At 33.0% G+C, this 19,882-nt stretch overlaps 1 protein-coding gene across 1 annotated transcript in view; it reads right to left on the bottom strand.

The window, feature by feature from the left end:
• Positions 1 to 15,437: 15,437 nt before the first annotated feature.
• Positions 15,438 to 19,882, bottom strand: part of CNTN3 (contactin 3) — a 378,875-nt gene continuing 374,430 nt past the window's right edge. Inside the window, exon 22 of the mRNA XM_074198709.1 lies at positions 15,438 to 16,607. Within this exon, the coding sequence (XP_074054810.1) occupies positions 16,504 to 16,607 (104 nt within the window). The 3' untranslated portion in view covers positions 15,438 to 16,503. The remainder of the gene's footprint in view (positions 16,608 to 19,882) is intronic.

Genomic DNA, 19,882 nt, shown 5'->3' with positions numbered 1-19,882 from the left:
ATTCTGTTAAGAGGATTTATCTTTAGTTCTGAGGGAAAGCCAAGAGAGCTTAGGACAATGCCTTACTTCTCTCCACCATCTTGGCTGGGAGTCAGTCTCTTAGATTTTGCTAGTTTATATTTGTGGTATCTTTTTTGTCAGTTCATTAAAAATATTGAACTGATGCCATCAAGATATTTTTATATAATTATTTTCCTAACCAATATATTTTAGTGTTATATAAAATTTTGAGTTTTGATTAGCAGAGGTTAATTATTTTTTAATAATCCTTTCTTAGCCCATATCAGTTTACAATTTTTCTCAAATTGTGAGACAATTCTTCATTTTGAATTGACTTTGGTTTACAATGTTATACATATATTGTTGAGACTCCTTTTCAGTTTTTCCACAAATATTGTGCAATGAAATTTATTTACTAATAATTTGCACTATTGAGTTTATTGAATACTAGAATATTCTCTTGGATTTATTTCTACCTCATTATTAATATATCACTATGAGAAATTTGTCTATAATTTATTTTACAACAGACAACTATCTATAGTAATATGGTTTGATAGCTAATGCAACTGTCTTTATTCTTTTATATTATATTCCTTGATGATCTTGATCATTTTATAGCTCTGCATATATTGATTTTTTATTTTGTTTAATTCTATGAAGTATCCTATTGGTTCTTTGATCATCCACTAAAGCAATTGAGTAATTTAGATAATTTGCCTTTTTTGTTAAATTTTGTTAAATTTGAATGACCCCTAGTTTTCTGATTAGTTTCTCTTTATTTCTATAATTATTGTTTCATGATTGAATTAATACAATTTTGTGTCATCTTGGTATGCATATTTTTTCTGCTAGCAGTATAGAAAAAACCCACCTGATTTTTGTTAGTTTATTTTGTATTAAGTGGGTGTACTGAAGTAACTAAATGTCTTCTTTATTGTCTCAGATGCTTTAGTTCAATTTCATAATAAACCAAAAGGGCTCTCATAGGTCCTTTAACTCCCATGTAAAAAAAATCTCTTATTTTCAGTCAAATTCAATGAAAATTTATCCTTACTCAGTGCCTTTACATTTTGCCTCTCTTTTCAGTCTTACTCCTTTGTGATTTGATTTGCAACCTAATCATTCAATAGAAATTGCTATTTCCAAGTCAGTGACCTCTTAAATATCAAGCCCTTATCTTTCTCAACAATTTTGCTGCATTTGACACTGTTAACCACTTTGTCTTCTAGGATATAGTCTCCTCCCTTTGTTTTCAGGATGCTGTTGTATCCTAGTTATACTCTTATTTCCTATTCTTTAAATCACTTCTCCTTCCTACTCTTTCCAGATATAGGCAACTTGTCCTGTACTTTACAGTGATTGTTTCAAATGTTTCTTCCCTTGACTTTCTTACGTCTTCCCTCCCACCTCTACCTCCACCATAATAGGGGTTTCTCAATCTTTACGATATCTTTGACTTGCCAATCTCTTCATTTTATGTATACAATTAGTTGTCAGATCTTGTCATTTCTACTTTCACATCATCTTCTTCATTTGATCCTTTTTCTTTAGTCACTGTATTTTCATGTTATTTCAAGCCTTCATCACCTTTTCCTAGATTATTGAAACATTTTCATAATTGATATCTCTGCTTCAATTCTCTTAAAACTATAGTTCATTATTACACCCAGCTACCTAAGTAATTTGACCTTATCTGGTCTTGCCTCTATTCCTCACAGAAAATATGAGATTTGCTATCTTTGTACTGGGTAGCTAATTGGCCCAATGGATAGAGCAGTGGACCTGGAGTCAGGAAGACTCATGTTCATTAGTTCCTATCGACCTCAGACACTAATTTTTGTTTGGCAGTAGGTGAGTTACTTAGTCCTGTTTAACTTTGTTCCTCATTTGTAAAATAAGCTGAAGAAGGAAATGGAAAAAACCACTTCAGTATATTTACCAAGAAAATCCCCAAAAGGGGTCACAAAGAGTTAAACACAGCTGAAGAAACTCAACAACAAAATTTTTGTACTGATTATCCTTCACAGCTCATGAAGAAGGCAAATGATACTTGAGAGCTCCCTGTGAACTATAGGAAGCTCAATATTTCTTCCCCAACATGGTATAGTCTTGACTTTGAAGGCCTTGTCCCCTAATAGAATGTTGTACACAGGGGGAGAAATAGACCAACCACCTGCCTCCCAATAGCAGGCTTCCTTTCTTCTGTTTTGATTTAGACAATTCCATCCCAGAAATGGCTTGGAGAAATGAGGGTAGGTATTATTGGGAGGTATTTTGCTTTATAATACCATGAAAGATATTCAACAATTTCTATAGATCCCTAGTGATGTTTTACTTTCTTGGGGGAAAAAAGATCCCCTAGCTAATTTGTTGATAATTTTGAAACCCTGGATTAGTTGTGATAGAATGCCTTAATTTAGCCACATATACATGTCTAAGGGGGGAAAAAAAACTTCATTTCACTCCCTTAGTATGGATCTTAGGAAGTAGGAGTTTTGGTGGATGGAGCAAAATTAATGGGTGGCAAAATTGAATGAACTTTATTACAAACTTAGAACTCATTACAGATTGAACATAAAAGAATTTTTACCTCTTAGAAACTTTCTAGGGAAGACACTTTATATGATGATTAATTCTTGATGGCACAATAAATGTACTGATATTCCTGGTTTTGCTCCTATTCATTTTCACTGCCTTATATCAGGAGAATAATCTTTGAGTTTGCTGGTAGTGTAATTGTCTGTGCTGTGGCTCTTATATTACTGGTACTACAGAGGGTCATTGGCTTATCATCACCACCTAACTTTAGAGGCTCACTGTGAACTGCAAAGATGGGACTTCAGTCAGTACATGAGTCAGATCACTGAAATCTGAGATTGCCTTTCTGAATGAAGGATTTCTTTGTTTTGCGCTCTAAATTTTTTCTTTCTTTTTCTTTTCTTTTCTTTTAATTCTGGTGACTTAGGACAGCTGTGTGTGTGTTTGTGTGTGTTGGGGGAAACAATGAAAATGGGGGATACATAGTCGACAGACTACATGTTTATTGGAATTTTCAGGATACCAAGAAAGCTAGAATATTAGGTGCAGACTGCTACTTTTATTGGAGGGCATGGACAAGAACAACATATTAATACTGATACATTACTTATAATCTCTTGGAAAGAATGTCCACTAAATAGGATATTAAACTATATAGACATTTATTTGTTGATCTTATAGGTAATCCACAAAAAAAAATCTTACTTTTTTCTTGTTTATTCATTAGCTCACATGTTTTCATTTATTATTTATATCTCCTTTGATTTGCAAATTTATAATTTTTCAGGTTTTTTTAGCATCAATTCCTTTACATTTTATTTTTTAAAAATAAAATGCTAAATTAGTATTTAATATTTTATTTTATAAATGTTTAAAGACATTTGTTCTTTTATGAATTGTACCTCATAAATGTATGTCTTTTTTTAGTATTATTTTCTTTATTTTTATTATTTCCATTGATAAAAGGGCTTTTTTGCCATGGTCTATAAATATATGTCAGCATATATGTGAGGACTATTTTTGTCTGCACTTAATATGTATATCATTGCTCAAAATTAGTATGCTTGTTATGATTCATAATTAAAATTTTCCAAAGTTTTATCATATTTATTTTTCTCCAAAATTCTGTAACACTTTATTCATCTTGCTTATATTTGTGTCTGTTTGACAATGGCATATTTAATTACCATGCATATTGAATGAGATATATATATATATATTTATAATATTAACAGCTTAATTCTTAAGTATTATGTAGTTGTTTTTCTTGAATATACTTTTTTCTGTTGCTTTCTTTGAATTATTCTTACCAATTCTCCTTTCTTGGTTTTAGCTGAGGGATGATAAATTCTGCTCCAGTCCCCTCATTTTAACTCTGAGACTTTATGTTTAAATGTTTTCTTCTATGTTGAAAATGGTTGTGATTTCTCTCTCTCTCTCTCTCTCTCTCTCTCTATATATATATATATATATATATATATATATATATGTGCATAAACATTAAGTAGTATATTTTAGTGATGAAGATGAAGTAGGCTACATATATACTTAAATATATAATTATTTTAATTTGCTATTATCTGATTGTTCTCAATTTTATCTTCTCTCACTCATTAATTTTAATATTATTTGTTAGGTACTTTACTTGCCTGCCTAGATAAGTTCTTGAACTCTTTTCTCACTACTTGTTTAATTGATTTTGACCTGAGTGGAAGTGAGATTCTACTTAGAATCATTAGATCCCTTCTTTCCCTTCATCTTATTCTCTTAGGAATTCCTTTTTGATCTTCCTAATCCATAGTTTATGTTTCTTTCCCTCCCCACAATATCCTATTGATATGTTGGGAGGGACCAATGATTCAATTTGAACCCCTTTTTGTAGATTAGCAGCCTCTATTGTAAACCATATGCAGAAGTATCCCAGAGTCTCCGTACCATTCCCCATCCCCAGTTTAATCTAGAGAACGGTGACCATCCCTTCAGTCAATATCAGTCAGATAGTCAACAATCTTGTTGACATAGCACTTGGTGTATTCCCAGGGACATGCAATGAGGGGGCTGCAGGTGAGGCAGAGCCCAAGCTCACCTCTGATTGCTAAGGATTGAGTGAATACACCTAGCATATGTATGTGGCCCACCCTTCACAAACAGAGGTGTAGCTCACTTTTACTTCACCTGTTGCCCATTCACCACATGCACATCCCTGGAATCATTGAAGATACAAAGAAAGATAAAAATACTGTCTCTGCCATCAAGGAATTAACAGTCTAATGAAGGCTATGTGAATATAACCATATTCAGAGAAGACATATAGAGTTTATGGGAGAGTTAGAGATTGGTATAGATCTCCCTCAGAAGAGGGGATTTGAGCTGAATTTAAGAGGCAAAAGTGAGAAGGCGCAGTATTCCAGATATGGGAGAAAGCCAAGGAAAGAACAAAGAGAAGGCTATCTTTGACTTCTTTTTCTTTTCCCACTGCTTGGCAGTACTTGGCAATAGTGGGCATTTAATGTTTATTGACAAATTGACCAACTGCTATGTATGAGATGTATCAAACATGCCGGCATAGTTGAATTGCAGACTTGAGTAAAATAAAAGTAAATTGGAAAGGACAGAAGGTACCTGACTGTAAGAACTTTAAATGTCCAACAGTGGGGTTTAGATATGATCCTTGAGATAATGTGGAGTCACTGGAACTTTTTGAGCAGTGCTATAACAGGCTTAGATGTTGGCTTTAGGAAATTAACTTTGGCAACTAAGTAGAAGACAGAATAGGGAGAAACCTGACCTAAGGACATGGAGGACATGCTAGTTTTGCTAATAAATAATAACTCAAATTGTATTCCAACAGGAACACCAAATAGATGCTATCGTAATCTCCTCTATGAGAATAAGGACCAGTAGTAGGGTGCTGTTTGCATTATTGGAGAGAAGGGAATATCTTTGACAGCAGTTAAGAAAGAAGAAATTTAGTTAAGAAAGAAGAAATTTGAGAATTTGACAACAGATTGACTATATGGAGTGAACAAGAATGAGGAGTCAGTAACAACAAAGAGCTTTTGAGCCAGGGTGACTAGAAGGATGATGATGCCTTCATAATTACAGGAAGGTTGAATAGTTTGTAATCTTCTCCAAGCAAATTATGGATGACAAGGGAAATTTCTTTGTTTAAAAAAATCCTCCCTTCCAGCTGTGATTTATTACTATCAGAAAAGTACCTGTGGATGTCTCTTTTCCCTTGTTCAATGAAATAGTCTCAGCAGTTTTCTAGTGATTATAATGTCTTTTATGTGTGATTCGTTGTTCATATCCTTGTAAGCAAAATGCTCTTTCAGCTATGCATCAAAGGCCATTGAGCTGCCTGTAAAAATTCTCTGAAGCAGAAAAAAACCAAAAACCCCAACAACTGGCAAGGCTGCTATGAGTAAAAGTGCTTTGAATGCTCCAGAGCCTATGGAAATGTCATCTCTATTCTTAATTACTTGTCATTGTGGTTCTCTTCTTTAGGAAACCCTAATCTTTTTTCTGTGATGCCTCACAATCACTTTGCTGGCTCTGATCACAATTCACTGAATACTGGACCTTAATGAAAACAGGGTGTGGTGTAAATGGTTTCATTTTACTGGATATGCAACTGAGGCCAAGAGTAAGGGCATACGATGGAAGGAGAATTGAAGCTGAAGATTAAAAAACAAATCTGAGTTCAAATACTAGTTCTGCCACCTCTAATTTTGTTATTGTTGAGCCATTTCAGTTATATCCAATTCTGTATGATCCCATTTAGGGTTTTCTTGGCCATAGATAATTGGAGTGGTTTGTCATTCCTCTCTCCAGCTCATTTTACATATGAGGAACTGAGGCAAACAAGGTTAAGAGACCTGCCTAGGATCACACAGCTAGTATACAACATTGAATTTGGAATCAATAAGATGTCTTTCTGATTTCAGGTCCAATACTTTATTCACTGAGCCACATAGCTGCCCCTTTGCCAGATGAGTAACTGTGGACAAGTCACTTAATATGTTAAAAATAGGGATTGGGTCAGATGACTTTGATGTTTTCTTTCCTTTTTTTTTTGTAAGTTTATAGTTCTATGAAGTTTCTTGGCTAATGTCACAATAAATAGCAGAGCTAAGACCTGAATCATAATAATCACAGCAGTTGATTAGATGGCACTTGTACTTTTGCAGAGTGCCTTACTTACATGATCTCATTTGAGAAGCAGTGTGATATTGTGAAGAGGTAGCAGGCCTCTGAGAAAGAAAACCCTGCCTCTGATATACAATGACAATGTGATCATCATGGGACAACTTTCAATAAGAGTGCTTTGCAAAAGCTATCTCTTTTGAGAGGCAATATAGCATAATGGATAGGGAGCTGACTTCAGAAGCAGAGAAAATCTGGGTTCAAGTCATCTCTCTGAATCATTCTGATGGTGTAATAGTGAACAATCAATTGTTTTGGTGACCCAACAAGCCTTAAATAATAACTGACTGCAATAACCACTAAATAGCGGACAATTCAATTTTCTCACCAGGAGGGTGTTTCTTGAACCGGTTAAATCAGAAGTTCAGGGCAAAAAAAAAATAAAAAAAGACCAACAATAAACTTTGAGTGTCAGTCAATTATAGTTCTTCTGGAATGTTTTTCCATGACACTAGACTTCAATCTATAGATTTGGCAAAATTGGGGGGAAAGAAAGAATTGAAAGTCTGTCTCAAATGGAAAAATCATCACTGTGTTATATTGAGGTTAGTCTCCATGTGTTGTTCCTTTTAGATGACACTATGAGAAGATGATGACTTTCTTAAGATAAGGGCTTTGCAATCTTTCTTTCTATTGATGGCACAGGACACTCAAGTTTATTCTACCTCATGTTATATTATACAAATTTTTCTATCAAATCATGGATCCCAGTCTCTCTTCCTTTTTCATCCCCTAGCCAATGATTCGAAAACACAGGTTCTTAAATTTTTTATCTCAGAACACCTTAATTCTCTTAGAAACTATTAAGGACTGTCCATTCATTCCCCAGTGCTGGATGTGTGTGTGTGTGTTATATCTGTCAATATCTACCTTATTAGAAATCCAAATGTTTTAGTAGTATTATTATGAAAATAATTTTGACTTTATGGATTCCCAAGAAAGGGTCATATGGACTCCTAGGGCTTCCTAGTCCTCAAGAATTTTGACTTCGACAAAAGTTAAACCAAATTCTGGGATTAATTCATGGACTACTTGTTTATTTTCTCAGACAAGGGAACAGAATAATTCTTCAGAGGTTCCCTCAGCATCAACCCTTCCTTGGGATAATCTTTGTCTGAGAATCACTATAGAAAAGGAGCTCCTAAACTTTTTGGGTAACAAATAATGCCATTGGAAGTCTGATGAAATCTCAGGCTAAATTTTTAAATGCACATTTAAGTGGATAACAAATGAAACAAGTAATTTCACCTATATCTATATACGAAATATATTTGAAAAAATAAATTCTTTGTGTACCCCCAAGTTGAGAATTCTTGCTGTAAGAGATATAAGGGATTAGAGAGGCATCATTCTTTTTTGAATGAAAAAAACTGAGGCTCAAGGAAGGCCAGATCATACAGTAAGCATCTGAGGAAGGATTTAAATGTCAATCTCTTTTCAAGGATTATAGACAAGGGTCGGAAAGTTGCTCTCTAAGTCAAGCCAACAAATTTACCCTAAGACAACTCAACTGTCCTTGATTTTCTTCCTTGCCTATACTTCGAGAGGAGCAACAGCTAGTTCATAAATTAGACCTCATTCTACTTTAAAGGCAAACATTAGGGAATGTACTACAATGGAACTGTTTAAAAGCAATCTGGACAAGAGCAAAATTAGCAATAAAGTTGGGAAGAGTGGAGGAGACATTCTGAATGACTTTCCAGTAGGCCAGTGGCTTTCTCCGAAGCTTGCAGTCTCAGAAGGAAGTAAGCAACCACCTTCACATGCCTCATTTAGTGACAGTTTTTTTACAAGCTTAAACTTGTAGAATATATGCAATTGCTCTGATAGGATTTAGGGCTGATCATTATCCACCAGAGGCAGTGAGTGATCCAGTTTAAAGGGCTTGAAGATTTCTGATCGAATAAAAATAAAAATGAAAAACTGTGAAGTGTGGGAGGGATGGTTAGCTTGCCAGGTTCCCCTTGTCCTTTCAAAGGCTGTAGATATTGAAATAACTTATGATGACTTTGCGCCCAGGGCTCCATCTGAAATTTTTAGTTTAGTTTTGTATGTTTAAAAAATATACTAAAACATTTTTATTTACTTGATACTTTTCTATTTCCTCATAAACTACTCTGCCCATACATTTTTCATTGTTTATTGAATTCTAGTAACCTCAAATGAAATATCTTAATTTGCTTTCCATATCACTTGTTATTCTTTTCTCTGCATTCAGTCAATAAACATCCCCTGATTACTCAGGATCTTAGCATCTTATGACGGGTCTTTAAGTTTGCCTTAATGCTAAAAATCATTAAAATAGAATGATCACAAATCTCCTAAGAGCTCCATAATAATTGTATTTATAATGAAAAAGAATGCAAAATGAACCCAAAGAAACAACTCAAACCCCTGGATCTCTATAAAATTACAAACAGTGATGGGGGAAGAAGCGAAAGAGGTAATTGTTACATATATATGATCAAAGAATCATTGGGGAAAATGGAACTAACTTTAAAAAGTAAAAAAAAAAGATATAAAATTGTTATGAAACTAATTAGGGAAGTATTTTATTTAGAGTGCTCCATCTCTCTAATTGCCCATTTTTGTAATACCTGCTTTGGCTTGATTTCTCTATCAGTATTTGTAGAAGTAATACACAAATTATAATGCCCATCATTCCAATTTTCAGTTTTTCAAAGGTGAACTACTTTTGAAATTTGAAACCAATTAAGGCTAATTTCAAAATGAAGGAAATTATCTTCATAATTAGCAAATTATGTTTCATTAGAGTATTTGATTTGGACAACTAATTCAGAATTCTGTTTTAAATATTTTTCATTTTGCATATCCTAAAATTATTTGATTTTAAATCACTATAGGATCATGGACTCACATTCAAAGGGTTAAAAGATTACTTTTATGTAGACATCATATAATTTTGCTCATCACCTATGTTGATAAAATTGAAAAATGAAGCTTGCAATTCTAAAACACAATTATATTCTTTTCATGTTAATAGTCTTGAATGTTAGGCCATTCTTGGTTTAGATGAATTTCTACATATGAAAGTAAAACAAAATATTTGTAGACAATACTATATTCTCTGAAGATTGGGTTGGTAATAAGGGCACCTGGACTCCATTTCCAGTTCTTAATAACATTGTGGATGACCCTGATGATTTTTAGAATCTTTTTTTGTGCTAAGAATCTGATTTTTTGAAAATTTGCAATACCCTAAAAACAGATACCTAATATAATTTCCCATCATTACAGAATATACATCATTAGGTATATACAATCCTTGATCTTCAACAATTTTGCCAGTAGGATATAAACTCGTTAACAGGTCCTACAAACTCTCTTCATCTCTGGACCCTCCTGGCTTCTCTTGCTTCCTTCAAATAGCAACTCAAATCACACCTTCTACAAGATGCCTTTTTTTCCCGACTTAATATTAGTAGTGCCTTCTCTCTCTTAATTATCTCCCATTAGTACTTTCTATATTTTGTTTTAAATCATTGTTCACATGTTGTCTCCCCCAGTAGTCTAATTGACTCCTTGAAGGCAAGGTCAGTCTTTTTGCAATTCTTTGTTCTTATCAAAATGCTAGTACATAATAAGTTTAAAATAAATACTTATTAATTTGATTTGACATTGAGCATGGGACTCACAAGAGATCATGTATTGTCTAAGGAGTAACCCATCTAAAATTCTCAATACTCATCATAAGAAGTTGATGATTTTCCATACAAGGATAATTTTCTTTCCTGATGTCCTCTCAAACTATCTTAGGAAGAAACACCTTTATTTTTGTTACTCTACATGTTATGGCCATATTCTGTGTGTTTATAGAGGAAATTTGGAGAATTTGGAAATTTCTAACCTACTCTGTCATCTTCCTATAGAATATTTTGCATTGTTCAGAATTCATGAAGACAACTTACTAAGGTAAAGATAGAGTGAGTAAGGGTGGCTAGGTGGCGTAGTGGATAAAGCACCAGACTTGGAGTCAGGAGTACCTGGGTTCAAATCCAGTCTCAGACACTTAATAATTACCTAGATGTGTGGTCTTGGGCAAACCACTTAACCCCATTTGCCTTGCAAAAACCTAAAAAAAAAGGAGAGTGAGTAGAGGAAGTATTTACCCTGATATAATCATGGTTCCTTGGTAGGAAAATAACACTACCAAAACTAAAACAAAACAAGAAATGAATACTTGTAGAATCTATGCTTTTTAAAAACACTTGAAATCATTATGAATGCCAGAAGCACAACTTAATTACATAACATCAAGGAATGTTCTGATAAATATCTAACTACCAGTTTTCTGGGGGGAAAATAAACACAAACACACATACATAGTTTGAAATTTAATATGCATCATTAACAATTTCTTAAGTCTAGTATTCATCAAAACAATACATCAAGCCCTGATTTGTTTATTGAAGATATCTGAGGTATAAATAGTTCCACTGAAAATTTTAAAATGGATTCTTCCAAACTGGAATGAACTGGTTCCAGCACATCCTTGGCATCTTTTTTTCTAGTATTCTAGTAGAGAAATCTCTGAGGATTATGTTTCTACAGGAATTATGAATTTTGTCACAAATTGAAATTGGAGGCAGTTTTATTGTTAGAGATCCAGTCATGGAGTCAGAAAATCCTAACTCTATCACCTACTGACTGTTCATTTGATTTCTTGATGACTCAGGCTATTCTCTATGACCATAAGTTGCAGAATAGGTCTTGATCTTGACCAGTAGAGAATTCTTACGGTGATCTCTTTATTCCAGTGTAACAAGAGAGCCAGGACTTTAAAACAGTAATTTTAAAAAAAAGTAGGGGTTCTATTGTTACCTTTTTTGTTTAATAAATACATGCTGATTGGAAAATGATATATTTTTTTTTAAAATCTAGCTGAAATATTTCAGAATATTGGTTCCTTCCAACTTTACCTAAAGAAGAAAGACTGTAGAGGGTGCTTAAAGAGAATAGAATCTAGTTTGTTTTATAGATTAGGAAATTGAGGACAAGAGAATTGGAAACTTTGCTCATTTTTTGTTGTATTTCAGTTGTTTCAGTTATATCTAAATCTTGGTGACGCCATTTGGGGTTTTCTTGGTAGAGATAAGATAATGGTTTGCCATTTCATTCTCCATTTCATTTAGAAGTGAGGAAACAAAGGTAAGCAGGGTTAAGTGACTTGCTCAGGGTCACACAGAATCCTAGATTTGGTCTCAGGAAGATGAGTCTTCCTGGCTCCAGGACCAGAAGTCTGTGCACTGTGGCGTCATCTTACTAATGGGCAAATGGTGGAGGACCCATTACCCATTAGTATCCAGTAGAATGCTCCCCCGGTGGTTAAATCACTTAAATAAGTGCAGGAAAATTCCTTATTATATATCAAATAGGCATAGATAGGATAGATTAGATAGAAACGTCCATATATTTGCTCAAATATTTAATAAGGATGGATATATATATATATGTATGTGTGTGTATATATATATATATATATATATATATATATATATATATATATATATATGTATATGTTTATGTATTCCTGCACCTTGGTGGCATAGTGGAACAAACTCTGGTCTAAGAGTTAGGAATAACTAAATTCAAATCCAATCTCAGATATTTTTAGTTGTGACCATGGACAAGTCACTTAACTTCTGCATCAGTTTCCAAATCTGTAGAATGATCATAATTATAGCTCCTTTCTCCCTGAGTTACTGCGAAGATCAGATGAGCTAGTAAGTATAAAGCACCTGAGACACTGCCTACTTACCCTATATAAAGATTTGCCACAATTGTTATTATTTCCTTGCCATGAGAATAACAAATTGACCATTCTTCATTCTCCTCCCACTTCCATTTTTGGCTCTTTGGATTTCTTTCCGACACAACTCTGTGTGGGTATCTATTTCTGTCTCTCCTTCCCTTCCCTCCCTTTCCAGCTTCTTTTTAATTTATAAGTCTTTATATTCCCATATATGCTCCTAGATAGCAAAGACTGTTTGTCTTTTTGTGTATATTTGTATCCCCAGCACTATGCAAGTGGCTACTATTGAGAGTTAAAGAAATTCTTGTTACTCATCAATCCACAATTGAAGAGAAAGAGAACAGACTGAATAATCTTTGAAAACTGAAAATTTTTCCTATTTTGGGTGGCTAGGTGGCACAGTGGCTAGAGCACCAGTGCTAGAGTAAGGAGGACCTGAGTTCAATCTGATTTCAGATACTTAATAATTACCTAGCTGTGTGACCTTAGGCAAATTACTTAATCCTATTGCCTTGCCAAAAAAATTTCCAAATTTTCTGTAATGACTCCATGCTTCTCCTGGAGCATGGGTCAACATATTTTTAAATAACAATATGATGATGTTATGTGGACAAGAATTTTCCACCCCCAAAAAACTGAAATAAATGATCACTAAAAAGACAATGAAAGAAAAACATTTACTTGGCATAGAAAAGCAAAAATAAAACATTAAGAATTAGGAATTTTAAAGTGAAATTGAAGTGAAATATAAAAATAAGAATTATTCTGGAGTCATGCCCTAAACAAAATCACTTTCATAAACCAAAATATGATGGGCTAGCTGTACTCATAGCAAGAATGAGGGAGAGCTGGTGGACCGGGGTCCATTACATTGGATTGGGCCTCTTTTGGAAGTTGTGAATTGATTGTATAACATTGCATAACTAAGACAAGACTGGTCTTCAAGGAGTGCTTTCGTCAGAGAAGGTGCTGTGTCTATGAGCCAAGAAGCACTGTAATATCTTAAAAGAAAAGGGAGATGTAAATTTAGAGAATCCATTTCAAGTGTTCACATGGCCTATTTGGGCCTGATATGTCCTCGAGCATCTTGGTCTGATTAGTCACAGTCAGGCGTATATATACATACATTATATATATATATATATATATATATATATATATATATATATATATATACATACATATAATCTCATTTTATCCTAACAACAACCATGGAAGTTAGGTGAAGATGAAATGAAATCGTTTAAAAACAAAGTGTTTAGAACTTTGTGCCACATAAATATTAGCCAAAACCCTCACTAAGGGTCTCGTTGTGTAATTTTGAAAGTTATATGTGAAACTTGACAGTAACACAGTGAAGTTATTTTGGTCCTCCTCAAGCATGAGGACCAGTCAAATAACCTCCAGTAAGGCCAAGCGTTATATGGCATAAGAAGGCTGGTTGTCTCTCTAGATTGATGGATGGATGGAGATCAACCCCATTGGAAAAAGCTGTCACTTTAGTGAGATCACAGATATATCGAAGTGGAGATATGTGTACCTGTCCTTTTCTAATACTTTCAATATTGATTTTAAAAAAAGCATATTACTGCAACCTTCAATGGAAAGTACATATAATTTTAAAAATTACACAACGAGATCCTTAGTGAGAGCTTTGGCTAATATTTATGTGGCACAAAGTTCTAAACACTTTGTTTTTAAACGATTTCATTTCATCTTCACCTAACTTCCATGGTTGTTGTTAGGATAAAATGAGATAATATATGTAAAGCACATTTAAGTACTAGCTATCTCATTGTCATCATTATCATCATCACTGTAATTATTATTTGATGAACTATTATTATATGTTTTAAAAAAGAGGAAACTGAGGTTCAGAGAGCTTTAGTAACCATGGACAACTGCAGGTATTGCTTATTCTAAGTTCAGCATTCTATTCACTGTGCCATCTGACTTCCTCTAGGGTTTTCATAAACAGGAATTAATTATAAAGTTAACATATTACTATTAGGATGAAGACAAGGCATGATAAATCAAGTCACTTCAAAGGAGGTAAATTGAATGCCATAGTTCTGCTCCAAAAAATGTAAAAAGGCTGAAAGTACAGAGATCACTGACTAGAAAATTGATGTGTTTATTAGGAAGGTCAATCAAGCAAATATTGAAACATGGTTTAAAGAGTATTAAAATTTTCTAAAAATAAAGAAAAAATCAAAATGTCAAGAAAATACAAGGAATGATACTATAACCAGGCAAAGCCATTAGAATATGTACTAATTTTACTTTTGACCTTTTTACATATTCTCCTTCCATTGCCTTTAACATACTTTAAAATGTCCCAGCATTTTTCAATGTAATAAATTTTATTAGAATAATAGAAAATAATAAATACAGATAACCATAGGATACACACACAGCAGTTTAAGGAGAATTTCATACTTTTCAATGTGAAACAATATACTTGGTACATATCTCACAGAGATATATATAACTAGAAGTTAAATCAAACAACAGGATAGCCATCTTAGGAATGGAAATACATGAATGTTTTGTAATTACTAAAATAATTTTTAAAAAGTTACAACCTTCTTACATGTGGCAGGAAAACCAGATTGATTGAGAAATGCTATTTTCCCAATCTGTGACCTGTAAGAAACAGCCAGGACCATATGAAAAGCTACTAGCCATTTATATCTTTCTAAGTATTTACAGTATATACAAAGTTTGCAAGAAAATTGGGAAATTTTTCTGTTTTATACAATAACTTTCATTTAAATTTTATCTCTAAATGAACATGGAGATGTTTATAATGATATCAGAATTTCACTAATCATTCTTGAATTTTTTTCCTATTTTCAAATTCTGATATCCTTGAAAGTAAAAATAAGACAAAAAAGCTTATGAAATGGAACATCAGTGGAAAATTTTTGAAATGGTCATAAATGCATGTGTTCATTTTTACATATTCTTTACATATTGCTAGGAAGATGAGTCTAGAACTTTTGTAATGAAAGCTGAAAGATCTTGTCAGTTACACATGATAAAATCTTCTGCATTACTACAATCTCATTAAAACATTGAGTGAAAAGTGTAGCAATTGCGAAATGTGCTCTCATACAATGATGAGTTTCAGTAAATGCACAAGTTAAGAATGCAGAACTGAGTTTTGTTTAATATTTTAGTTTAGAGTCAAGACATTCTCCATTTTCTCGATCGTTTCTTTCTGAAGCATAGTTCAGGGGGAAGAAAAAAATTCTCTTGAGAAGAAATCATATGATAGAAAAATTTCCACTTTATAAAATGACCAAGTGAATAATTAACACATTGCATAATATGTTTCACCCACTTCTCCATGGGCACAAGTTGCCTAGAATTGACAGACATAGATGTGTAGAAATCCCCAACACGGGTAGGGGTATGACACTTTATCTGATCCCAAATCTTCCAAAATATAATGAAGCTCAAAGCATGGTAGCTTATTCATTGTAATTTGCAAATGCACTATTATTAATAGATTGAATTCATCCCTGACTAGTCTAGGAAATAAATACAAATAGCATTCTCTCTGAAGATTACAATTCATGAGTCAGCATAGCACCTGATGAAATTATCAAATCACAATATGATTATTGGAAAAAATAGAGCTTCATTTCAGTTAGCAAAGATTTGAGTTTTTATGAGCCTTCATTCTTAGGCAATACTTGGATTCTTCACATAATCATCTTGGTTGAAAAAATCTAAAGGGTGCAATATGTGAATTCCTTTGGTTCATCAAGTAAGTATTAAGGCATTTCAGATTCCTCTAAAAGGATGTACTGATATTTTTAAAAATGTATTTATATTCGTAACCTACAGTGAAATAGAAAATACTTAAAAACAGAGAGTTGAAGAAAACCATGCATAATCACTGAATATCAAGAAAGCACTTCTTTAAAGGGGAGGGGGTAAAACCAATCATTTTCCTAAAAGAATATAAATCAGCATCACCAAAACGCCTTCACAAGAAATATGGGTGTGATGGTTATGCAGCTTGGTAAGAAGGAGTAGCCATCCCACACTGTCGAACTAGACCCTCTTGCATCCATATCTGCAACAAATGGGAAACAGAACACCAAATTATCATGGCAGCAACACTATCATGACAAATGTGATGACTTTCATACCAAATAGAAAATTCAACAGGGATTTTAAGTCATGGCATGATTTATTATTATTTTTCCTCCTCTAGGTTATGACTCTAACAATTCCTCCTTCAGCATTTTGAAAAAATATTAAATATTTACATTTTTATAAAATACTTTCTGAGAGGCAGTCTGGAATACTAGAGGCAACTAGGTAGAGCAGTGGATATATGACTAGGCCTCGAGTCAGGAAGACCTGAGTTCAAATCCAACTTCAGACACTAATTAGCTGTGTCAGCCTGAGCACGTCACAACCCTGTCTGTCTCTGTTTCTTCATCTGTAAAATGACAGATGAAGGGAATGACAAACCACTCCGTTATCTTTGCCAAGACGAATCAAAATGAGGTCATAAAAATTCAGGCATGACTGAAAAATGATTGAACAAAAATAAGAACACTGGTATAGATGGAAGATTCAAGTTCTGCCTCAAATACGTGGTATGTGACTCCGTGGAAGTTATTTGTTTAGCTTCTTAGAGCTGCAGTCTCATAAAATTTTAAATGGCTAACCTTCCTCGAGAAGGTTTTTCACTGAGAATTCCCCAAAACTGATGAAATCTTGGTTCTAGTCAAATCAAATGAAATCAAAGAACAGATAAGGAAAAACATTAAAATAAAATGTTGGGTTTTCTTTATTCAGCATTATTACAGTTCAATTAACATGGGAAGAGTCCTTTAAAATTTTATTTACTTGCATATATATATATATATATATATATATATGTATATATATGAAAACCTAATTTATTGGGTCTTTGACTAGTCTCTATACGTAAAGACCTTTGAGAAAATATTCATTTGTTTGTTTTCATATAATTCTAGCTAAGTAATTATAATATAATACAAAAGCACTACCCTAAAAAGATCAATACAAATTCCATTTTCATAATCATAGCCTCCTGCAGTAACTGTTCTGAGCAAATTCATCAATTGTCAAGCTAATAAAGGAAAGAACCAGTCATGATTCAGCAGTCTGAAAGGAAAAAAATAGCTCCTAACCCAACAAATAATGGGGACTCCTTTTCCTGAGAAGCCTTTGTACTTAGTGAAAATGCACTTCAGTACTACGGACAGAATTCTTAGAGTTTTCTACTTCTAAAAAAAAATCACTTTTTAATTTTAAAATCTAATTAATTGAAGAACTAGGTAAATAGGTGAGATGACTGCTATGCCACTAGAACATGAGTTTTTGAAAAGAATTCACAGGGGAAAACTTTATAAAAGCCCTCATGGCACAGAACCCCATGTCTGACTAGTCAGCCTCCTTGTTTTTCTTTTAATCAGAAATATATATTTTTTACAAAATTTCAGAACAACACTCAATCCTTCTAATTTCCTATTGACCTTTTTCTTTTGGATACTAATAGAAATCATTTTTTTTTTACCCAGAGTAAATTTATCAATTTTTAAAATAATGATATAATTTCTCTCAAAACTTTAGGTTTTATGTTTTTTAATTTTTATTTTTTAATAAGTGCAAAATTTATTTTTTCAAATATTTTATTTTTCCAATTATATGTTTTGAGAATTTTTCAAAATTCATCCACATGCATATGCATATTTTTAAGTTACATGATTTTCTTCCACCCTCCCTTCCCACCCCTTCCCCTCAGCAGCAAATAAGTGAATATTGTGTATACACATTTATGTTTACTATTCATTTTTAGTATGAGAAATTAAGGTCTACGGGAAAAGAAAGAAACCCATGATATAGGAAAGAAATACATAAGAGAAATTTTTTTTAAAAAAGTGAATGTAGTGTTCAGATTCTGTAGGGTTTGTTGTTTGCTTTATTTTGATTTGTTTTTCTTCCTCTGGTGTGGAAGATTTTAGGTTTTAAAGAGAAGCAATATGTATTCAAATATGTATACATACATATATACATATATATTTCAATGGGTTGCTATAAGAGAGTATATATTCATATATATGTATATAAATGTATATATGTGTGTATATATATATATATATATATATATATACACACACACACCCAAAATAAATACATAATGACAGTTTTGGGGATAATGAAAGAATCATTAACAGCTAACAAGATTAGAAAAGGACTGCATAGAAGATGGAATTTAAACTGGGTTTTAAAGCAAAATAATAATTCTAAGAGTGGAAGGCCAGAAAATAGAGCATTTCAGAAGTAGAACCGTGCATGCCTTAGGGGAGAACCTATACAAAAGTTCAGACATGGGAGATGCAACACTATATGTGAGAAATCATAGGAATGTCAGTTTGGCTGGAAAATGGAGAGCACAAAGGGGAGTAATATGCAATAAGGAAGCAAACATGAGTTACAGTATGGTTATGAAGATTTTAAATGCCAAACACATGAGTCTACACTCAATTCTAGAGGTCACAGGGAGACGCTAACATTTATTAAGCAGGGGAGTAACATAACGAGTCCCATGATTTGGGAATAAAGGATTTAGTGGCAGTATCTACTTCTAAAAATGGCCCTAGGGAGCCAAATCTTTGGATAAAAATGACTAGAAATTGGTTAAATGCAGAAAATTAGTTTTAAAACAGAAGTTTATTTTTCTAATTTAATTTCTTAAAGTATCAAAGCCTTATTAATATAGATTTATTATGTAAATGATATTAAGAATTAATGAAAAATCTGAATTAGATTATTCTTTACAAAGAATTTTTTTTCCTTTCAAGGACTTTTATAAATTGAATCATTTACTTGCAACCAAGGAGAATATCCAGTGGATATTCCAGCTTTAATGAGATCAGATCTATCTGTAATTAGTAGTATACAAGCAATTAGAATGTTAATGACCTTAAAAAAAGACTGTCCGTAGGTTAAATACCCTCTTGCACAATTAATTTAATTAGCAAAACATTTCTTCCCACACAATACAGAGACAACTTTAGCCTAAGTTGAATTGTCACTTAAATGGGTTTTATGGACATTTATTTTTATGAATAATAGTTAACATTTATAGATCAGTTTAAGATTTCCAAAGTGCTTCATATGTGTTTTATCTTCCGTTCTTCTAACAATTCAATGAAGTAAGTGTAATCTATCGTTATAGATAAGGGAATCTATCCTGAAAGAGAATAAGAGACTTGTCTAGGGTCAAACAGCTAATTTCTTAAGTCATGAAATAAATTTGATTTGTACTGATTACATGTTCAGGGCTCTTATGCCATATGAGTCTCTTCA

Source organism: Macrotis lagotis, chromosome 8, assembly GCF_037893015.1.
Source record: "Macrotis lagotis isolate mMagLag1 chromosome 8, bilby.v1.9.chrom.fasta, whole genome shotgun sequence".
Classification (NCBI taxonomy): domain Eukaryota; kingdom Metazoa; phylum Chordata; class Mammalia; order Peramelemorphia; family Peramelidae; genus Macrotis; species Macrotis lagotis.
This window is presented reverse-complemented; position numbering and strand designations above follow the sequence as displayed.